This window comes from Orycteropus afer, unplaced genomic scaffold (genome assembly GCF_000298275.1).
Source record: "Orycteropus afer afer isolate SDZICR_OR568_19922 unplaced genomic scaffold, OryAfe1.0 scaffold00605, whole genome shotgun sequence".
Taxonomy (NCBI): Eukaryota; Metazoa; Chordata; class Mammalia; order Tubulidentata; family Orycteropodidae; genus Orycteropus; species Orycteropus afer.
In genome coordinates, this window is record NW_006922192.1 from 634,341 (window position 1) to 643,447 (window position 9,107).

General features: G+C 64.4%; 1 protein-coding gene across 1 annotated transcript in view; it reads left to right on the top strand.

Annotated features, from left to right (window-relative positions):
* The window catches only part of KIAA0232 (KIAA0232 ortholog), a 48,844-nt gene extending 41,849 nt beyond the window's left edge, over positions 1–6,995 (top strand). The window contains 4 exon segments of the mRNA XM_007956301.2: positions 2,995–3,103; positions 5,473–5,567; positions 6,790–6,918; positions 6,921–6,995. Of these exon segments, the coding sequence (XP_007954492.2) occupies positions 2,995–3,103; positions 5,473–5,567; positions 6,790–6,918; positions 6,921–6,995 (408 nt within the window).
* Positions 6,996–9,107: the final 2,112 nt, after the last annotated feature.

A 9,107-nucleotide genomic window follows, 5' to 3' on the forward strand; every position in this document is an offset into this window, starting at 1 on the left:
CGCCCCGCCCTCTTCTCCCTGCGCTCCGCCTTATCCGTGCCCCGTCCGGGTCTGTGTTTCCGCGTCTGGTCCCCTACACTTCTTGTTTTCGCTTGTGTGTGTGTGTGTGTGTGTGTGTGTGCGCCATCTTTTGTACCTCAGTCACGTGCTGCCTCTGCTGCCTAAATGGTCAGCTCCCAGCGGACGTAGACCGCGCCTTTGTCCCCGTTCAGTCAGGTGGCCTCAAGGGCCCCAGTGGTGGGGTTCCTGCGGCTCTGGAGGACCCGAAAGCCTGAGGGTGGGCTCGTGGAAAATCGGAGACATTGGCTCGTTCACGCCTGGGGCGCCCTTTCTCTGTCGCCTGGCTCCGGGTTCGAAAGGAGGAGGCAGGCTGAGCGCCCCCGGTGCACTGCTGCCTGGCTCCATGCCTCTCGGTGCCGGCAGAGTCCCGGGCGCTCTGCGAGGCTCTGAGCCGCTGCGAAATTCCCAGGACCTTTCGGGGTTAGCTGATCATCTGGGGGTCGTCGGTCCTGGCAGTGTCGCACCTGACCCGCTCCGGTGTGCTGAGGAGCCCGAGGCCTTGACGGGCCGGTGGTCCGAGGTGACGCCACCTAGTAGGGTCTGGGAGCTCAGCACAGCGCTCCTCTCCCCGTTCCCGGGGCCTTCAGAGGGCAGCCTGGGAACCCCTGTGTGGAGGTCAGCCCTGTGCCAGGCCGGCGCGTGGCCGTCAGGCGTCCTTCCGGGACCGTGCGCTTGGCGGAGCAGCGGCCAGCGCCACGTGCACAGGGCCTGGTCCTCGCACCGGGAGAAGGCCGCCCGTCCTGCTTTTGCTGAGTGGACCCCGAGTGCCGTCTCAGCCGCGGGTGCAGACTCGTTTCCGAGCTCCGCCGCCCTCCCTGAGCGCACAGTACAGCTTCATCCTGGCTGTGGCTGGCTGCCCTTCTCCCTGCAGTACTGCACCGGACGACGCACGTCGTCTGCCTGGCCAGACCCTCACCTCTGTGGGGCGTGCGGCAACGTGGTGGGGGTGACGGGTGGGATGGGTACTGGGCCTGTGACCCGCGTTCCACAGGGGCTGCGGGTGGTGGCTCAGCGGAGACATGGCCAGCCTGCCTAACCCAAGGGGAGAACTAACCTCAGAGTGAGGCTTCAAGTGTCTGACAAGAAGCTGGAACAAGTGCCTTCCTGGGGGGCCTCCAAGCTGTGGCCTGTCTCTGGGAGCACAGGTGTCACTCTCCTGCTGGTCTCGTTGGCATCATCTCCTTTCTCCATGTCCGCCATCTGCCAGATACTGTCAGAGGCCAGCTGAGTGCAGGTGTGAGTGGCAGATGGCCGGCCCCTCGTCACGCTGGGATGCAAGTGGTCGGAAGATGGAGGTTGGGAGAGTGATGGGGTCGGTCCACGGGGCGGTGCGTGGATCCTGTTTTGAGCCGTAGGCCTGCTTCACTCTGGTTCTCCGATTTGCTTCCGTTTGTAACTAAAACCGGGATTGGAGTTTGTGCACTGAGCCCTTCAGTGAGTGAAGCTTCTGGGCTTCGCCATGCAGCCCCAGGGTTGGAGGCAGCTGGAGGAAGGACAGAGGCTTAACACCTGCACGTTCATCCGCCTGATGGTCTCACGCCTGACGGTCTCCAGCGGGGCCTCGGGAACCGAGCCAAGCCACACTCATTGCCCCCGCGTCAGTTCCGACTCAGAGCGACCCCTGTTGGGTTTCCGAGGCTGGCCTCTGGTCCTGCCCTGCTGACGAGTCGCTCCATGTGTCTGTCCCCTCCACCCTGCTGTTCCCGGCTCCGCCCACCACTAATGCTCATGCCTCGTGTGCGCAGAGTGCGGCCGAGGAGGAAGAGGTGGTGGTGGAAGTATCCCCACACGTCACACACCAGTGACTACCAGCCCATCCGGAGCCACCATCTCGACAGTCAGCAGGGGGGCAGGGCCATTCCCAGTGGCACCCTCGTCACTCCCTGAGCAGCGCTTCGTGGTTTTCTAAGGGGGGGGTCCCTGGGAGACACAAGAGCCGTGGGGGTTGTGCCCGGGGCCTCCAGTTGCCCTGCAGGCTGCCCAGGTTGGCGTCAGGCTTGGTGTGGCCGTCCCCTTGGCCTGGCGTCTTGCTGCCTGGCCACATGGATTTTCACCGTTAGGGGTAAGTACTGGGGCAGACAGGCTGGGGGCCCTGTCTTGCTCAGGCTTTGATGGATTTTTCTGCAAAGTTATGTAGAAGTGGGAGTTTGAAGCGTGTTTTCCTTTCGGTGGCATAATTAAAAGGTCACATTCCTGAAGGACAGAGTTTCCGATCCTTGGAGTAGTGGACAGTTTCATGTGTGGAGGAAGGTCCTGTCAGGGAACGGTCAGTCACCAGTCGCCAGCACGGTTCAGGTCGTCAACACGACGGCGTCTGAGGAGGTGCGTGCGGTGCCGCCAGGCCTCCCAGTCCTGCGGTGCAGGTGCCCCAGGCTGCCAGTCTGAGTGAACATTCGTGGGTACATGCCTTCGAGGTGTCCAGCTGCCTGGGAAGGTGGCGGGGTCTCTCTGGGGCTGTGCCTGTTTGGAGGCGGCCCTGGAGACACAGGGGTCCGAGCCCCGGGCTGCCCCGCGGGCTGCTCCGGCCCCGGTGGGCCTTGCGCTGCGTCACGCCTGACGGACAGGTCAGGTCACTCGGCCTCAGCAGTGGCCTCTGCTCCTCCGCACCCCCGCCTGGGGCAGGGGTTACCCGAGTCGGCAGTTTCCCAGTGTGGTTCACGGCTTGCCTCGGAAGAGCGGGGCTTTTTACTGTTTTTTAAGGTTTTCTTTCGTTCAGCTTCACGTCGGTGCTTCTCAGAAAAACACGCTTTGCGTTCTGAGCACGCTGGTGGTTAGCTTTATGGGTATCCGGTGAGCACGTTGGGTTTTCTCACCCCCTTTGGCCCGAGCGGTGGGGCGCCCCACCAGCTGAAATGGATCTGCAGCCCTGCTCGTCAGCGCCGGGGTGCCCTCGTCCCAGATGCTGCCTCACCGTGTCTGTTTGTTTGGGTCCAGTTTCCTGTGCTGAACACAGATGTTCAGGGAGCACGGAGATGTCACGAGAAACCGACCTGGTGGGAAAAAGCCCTGTTCTCGCCTCTCTTCCCTGCGTCCGAGTGTGAAGGTAAGGACGGTGTGTGCGCGGTCACCTCACACGCACGCGCTCACAGGAGAACGGGCTGTCCGCTGCCTCGCCCCGGGGCGTGTTTGCTGAGCGGGTTCCACGGAGCGGGCACTGTGTCACCCTGGAGGACCCAGAGCCGGGAGGTGGGTGTGGGGAGACACGAAATCATGGCTTCCGGAGGGGTGGGGCCGCGGGCAGGTGTCCTGCCAGAGAGTGGCCTCACTGAGCCCAGGTCCGAGGAGCGCGGGCGAGCAGGGCCCACGGGGCTTGGCCAGAGGTGGCTGAGGCGGGAGAGGAGGCGGGCAGGGGCCTGGGGAGGGCTGTGAGCTCCGTGGGAGAGTGTGCCAGGCGGGAAGTGTTCAAGCCGGGGTCACGGTCAAGGCTCCCTGTGTCTCTGAACACCCCCAGCCCAGGGCGGCGATGGGGAAGAGCACTAGGCTGTGGAGGAGGCCCAGGTGAAGGTGGGGTGACAGCGGGGGCCGTGGTGGCGCTCGGGGAGGACGGCCTGGGCGCAGTTGTCAGCGTCGCGGATGCGGCTCTGGTTCGCCTGGTCCCGTGGAGCCTGAGGCAGCCCCCGGTTTCCAGAGGAGGGGGAGCGGGGTCTCACCTTTGATCTTTGCCCAAATCACGCAGCGGCAGTGGGCAGGGTGCAAGGGGGGCGGTCCCCTCCGTCCTCTCAGTGGGCTGCAGCCGGACGCCAGGTGACGTGAGCGATGAGCTCACCTTCCAGGCCGCTGAGGCTGGGGGAGCACAGTTAGCGGGAGGCCAGATGAGCGGGACCCCTGCGTGCCCACACGCCCCGTGTGTTCCTGCCTGCCTGCGGGCCGCCTGCCTGCCTGCGGGCCGCGGAGCTGAGGGCCGCCCTGGGGTGCTCGAGGTGGCTGGTGTTGATGGTGCTGCTGGCGCTGGTGTCCAGCGTTCCCAGAACTACTTACAAGTCCAGCTCCGGCCCGGGTCCCCAGTCCCCTGAACAGACCGTGGGCTGGGGCGCAGAGACAGCCCTGTGAGTCTGTTCCTTGAGCTTATGGCTGGGGCATCTTGTCTCAGGTACAGTCCAGCCAGTGCACGAGGGGCCACCTCACCTCCCAGAGCCAGTGGCGTCAGGACAGCACTCCCAGCCACCAGCCATGACATCAGGGTGGTGCTCGCACAGGTGGGGGGACGGCGCCCAGTGGCCAGTCAGACCCGGGCATTGTGGGGGCTGCCTGCACTGCTCTCCTGAACACGCCCCAGGGTGTGAGGGGAGGCAGGGCTCAGCCTTGATAGAGGCGGGGGAGTGCTGCAGTGGCTGTGCAGGCCCTCAGAGAACGGGCCGTGCCCCCAGCTGAGCCCCGGCCTGGCTCCGGCGATGTTGTAGCAGTGCCCGCTGCTAGTGCAGCACCGCGCGGTGAGGGCAGGGCTCACGTCCCTGCTCTGGGACAAAGAGCTGGCCCCAAATTACACCTCCAGGGAGTGGCCCCGCCAGGGCTTGGCCCCAGGTCTGTCCACTCCCAGAGCCTAGGACTGATGGCCAGGGGGAGACAGGACAGTTGGGGTGCGCCCCGCAAGGCCAACCCAGCCCCACCTCCGCCACCCTGTGGGGCGCTGGCTACCTGTTCACTGAGCACCACCCTGGTCCTCGCTTGTCACCTGGCCTGTCGGTGCCTGTACTGGGTGACGGGAGGGATGGCACCTACTTTGAGGAAACAGCCACTCCGAGGTACGACTGCCGCAGCGTGGCGCTGCCAGCCGGCCCCCACCCCGCACACTTTATCAGCCCTGGCTATGCATCAGGGGCCCAGACCCAGGCCTGACCCCAGAACAGGGACCCGGGCTCCTGCCTCCTGTGTGAGCACCACCTGGGCCCAGGGGCGTCGGCTCCGTCTGGTCCCTTCCACCCGTCTGCGGGCGCTCAACCAGCTGGGTCAGTGCCTTCTCGTCCCTGCTGCACGGACACAGTACAGTGGGCCTTGGAGGCACAGAAGGACAGACAAAGGTGTCTGTCCAGAGCCCCGTGGCCCGTCTGTCCCACCACAGCATGATGCCTGGTTTGTCCCCACAGCCTCTGCTCTGGAGGGCTGGCCCTGGGGACAGTTGTCCTCGTAGCCACTTATTACCTTGCACTGTGACACCCTGTCTGCTGGGTGGGTGAACCACAGCGAGAAGGCCGTCCCATGTTGTTGAAAGTTTGGTGAACGGACTGTTGGTGGCTCTCTGTGCTGGCAAACGCTGGATGGATGACACATGGCCTCCTGCCAGTTAACCATTTAGGTCTCCGAGGGCTGGGAAAAAGCAGTAACGATGCTTTAGGGGAGAATGTGTACGGATGTGTGCGCCACAGCTGAGTCTTCACAGACACCCCTCTCTTTCCCCTTCTCACGACAATGAAGAATGTTACGCGAACGCCAAGGGGGAGAACGGTGCGGGAGAGTACCCTGAAGTTAAAAACGTGCCCAGCAGTGAGTGCCCGCTGGACTTCAACAGGGTGAGTAGCCCGCCCTACTGCTTGTCCCCATGCTGCATGGCACTGTGCGGTCCCTGCTTCTTGTTCTGTGCTGGACGGCAGCCTGGACCCCGGGTCACATCCCCCCAGCACGGATCCTCTGAGTGAGCGGCTGGGGCCCGGAAGCCACCCCCCTGCCCACAGGGTCCTTTCATCAGTGCACTGACTTAAAACCCGCTGGGCCCGTCGGCCTGGACCACGTGCCCTTGTTTGCACTCCTCTCTGGGGGTGGCCACGTCCTTGGTGCCGCCTCATCCTCTCCAGCAAGAGAGTGCCCCCATTGGAAACCAGGGAAGAGATGGCTAGTACCATGGCCTTCTCGCTGTGGTTCACCCACCCAGCAGACAGGGTGTCACAGTGCAAGGTAACAAGTGGCTATGAGGACAACTGTCCCCAGAGCTGTGTGTGGGCGGGTCGCTTCGACTTGTGACCCTCAGGGAGGGGACTGCGCCCACAGGGACTCCGTGGCCACTCTTCTAAAGCGCACGGCCAGGCCCTTCCTGCAAGGTGCTGCTTCTGGGGGGACTGGAGCCTCCGACTTTTTGGGTAGTGGCTACGGGTCTTCAAGCTGAGAGTTGCCACCACTGAGGGACAAGCATAGCTGAGGCTGGCCTAGCACCTTGTTGGCTGCCGTCACGTTGGTTCTGACCCCTCGAGGGACAGAGGAGAGCTGCCCCATGGGGCTTCCTTTGTGGGTTCATCTTTCTGGGAGCAGGTCATCAGGGCTCGCTTCCACAGAGCTGCTAGGTGGGTCCACGCGCCAGCCTTTCGGTTAGCAGCCGGCCACGTGCTTACCCACTGCGTTGCCAGGGCTCCTTTGGTGTGGGGCGTCCCCCAGAGTGAGCGGGAGCCTGGGGTGGCCGCGGGCCCCTCTCCCTTCTCGCCCCCACCCTGGTGGCCCGCGGTGCAGTCTGTTGCTTGCTCCCATCCCCACCCCTGACCATCTGCCCACCCTGAAGCTTTGCTGTGTGGAGCGTGAGCTGGGCTGGCACGCCGTGCCTGCCCCCTCGATCGGCGCGCAGGGATTGCTTAAAAGTGAGAGGCGGGCTTTGCCTGATCTCCCCACAGCCGACGTGCTCGGGCGCGCGAGCGCCTGCGTCCGTGGGCCCTTCCTGACCCCCGGGCGGCTCTCCTGTCACCCACGCCTTGCGTCTGCAGCGTGGCTCCCGGGCTGCCGGTGACTGCGGGATTGTGTCGCCACCAGGTGTCCTCCGTGTATGAAGCCCGCTGCGCTGGGGAGAGGCTCTCGGGGGCACAGGCTCACGGCTTCCGCAGAAAGGTGGGCTCCGGGACCAGCTCGGCCAGAGAGGACACCGGCTCCGAGGACGGCGGCTCGCAGGGCGCTCGGAGGGCGGGGGCGGATGGGCGGGCCCCGGCGAAGAGGAGCTCTTTTCTGGAACCCACCTCTGAAGCGGCGAGTAGCGTGTCGGGGACAATCGCGGCGGGAAGCGACCCTTGTGAGGCCTGTGACGCCAACGCATAGCTTGGCGTCCTGGGTCCGCGGGGCCCCGCCAGTAACCCTGTCTCTCTTCTTGCTTGTTCTAGAGCTGAGGCCAGCTACCCCGTGGAAGAGTTTCCCCCACGCTGTTAATTCTTGGCTGTGTGAAGTAGACTAGACTGTGTTGTCCGATCCGGCTGGGTGTGCATGTGCTTGCCTTAGGAACACCACGCTTTCTGCATCTCCGGCAGCCCTTCCACCTGTTAGCGCCGCCTGCGGGACCGCCGCGGGGCTCGCGGGCTCTGTGCTCGGAGGACGGGCGCCCGCGCCCCTGCAGCGGCCGCCGGGCCCTGCGGCAGACTCTGCTGGCACCGGACTTCGCGCCGCCGCCGCCGCGGCCTCGTAGGGTTTCCTCCGAAGCCTCGTGGACCGCGCGGCCTCTCCTGCTTCCTGAAGAAGCCAGGGACGGGGACGGGGCCTGTTACCCCAAGCTCCACTTGGGGGTGCTTGGAGCAGCACGGGCTGAGGACCTCGGTTACATGCTCCTCTTCTCTGGTGACCCCCAGACTCGCGACTGGAAGCGTGCGAGGCACTGTGCACACCACCCACGATGCCCTGGCCGCCGCAGCCACGGCTCGGTCCGCGTCTCGCCGTGGGGGGGGCGAGTGGCTGGTGGGAGTGGGGCGCGAGCGCGCGAGGCCTCGCTGCCGGCCTCAGCTCCTCGATTGGCGCGGCCTCCTGCAGGCGCACGCTGGGCGGCAGGGTGTGGCTGGGGCAGCGTCTCCAAAACCTGGACGTTTTCGCTTGTTTTCCTGTTAGAACAACTCGCTGTCAGAGACCTCGGCTCTGTGACAGCAGCCGGGCGCCTGGACCTGACGGCGTCGTGCGGCCCCCGGTGGGCCTCGGGCGAGTCCCCGGTCTGCCACCGGGAGCCGAGCTGGCCGTGGACGGCCGTGCGATGGGGGCGCCGGGCTCTGCTGCGGTTCTTGGGTGGTGACCGCGAGCGGTGCCGCAGGCTGTGGGGTCGTGGGGTCCCGGCCGGGGTCCCTCAGCTGGGGCTGCCGCTGAGCAGCCTGTCTTTCGACACTTTAAAGTGGGCGTGTGTGGCCGTGTGCATGTGCGTGTGCGTGGGCGCGTGGAAGGGTTTGTGTCGCTGGTATTTATTTACAGAGTCCAGAGAAGGTCTGTGTCGCTTTCTTTATCCTGGAGCTTCCTAAACACAGCCTGGCCTCTGCACTGAGGTGGAAGTGACCAGCCAACAGAACTGGCCTCAGTCCCCGGGTCACTGTGGGGCCGTTGCTGTGGCAGAGACCAGGGCTCGTCGCCGACAGACCTTCAGTCCCGTGGCTTCTGGACGGCTGCCTTCATGAGCGGCCCCAGGGGGTCTGCACCTCCCAGGGGGCCGGGGATGGCACCTCCCACGGAGGGCAAGGCGAGTGGCGTCTGTGCCTCCCCGGGCCGCAGGGGCGCGGGGTTGAGGCACTCCTGATGTATTTATTTGTTCCCAGTGGCTGAAGCTCCGAGGCTTTCGGCATCAGAGTGGCAAGCGTGGTTTTTAGCTTGGTGAATGGATGATCACAAAGAAAAAGCGGTGACCGAGCCGCGCCGCGTGCTGACGCGAGCTCACACCCAGATCCTGGGAGCTGCTCGGCGGCCGGCCGGCTGGATCCTTCCGATTTCACGTTCACCAGAGGGGCTGGGTTTTTTGTTTTCATGTGGCGTTAACACCAAATAAAAAACTGAAAACCGGTCACTTGTTCTTGCTCACAGCAAAGCATCCTTTCCTAAAAACTGCGGCCGCCTCTTCTCCATGCGGGAGCGGAGGTACCCCCATGTTCCAGACGTGGGATCTGAAACTTCCACAGCTGGCGCCACGTTGGTGGGGGCTGCCGAGAACGACGGGCCCCTCGTAGTGCAGACACATTGTGCACCCATGCCCCACACCCCACATCACACCTACAATCCATCTCTGCACTCACATACACTCAACACCATGTGTATGCGCTGACCGTATACACACACCCCACACATAGGCACACTAGCATGCACATCACACTTGTACACCCCACCTCTATATTCACATA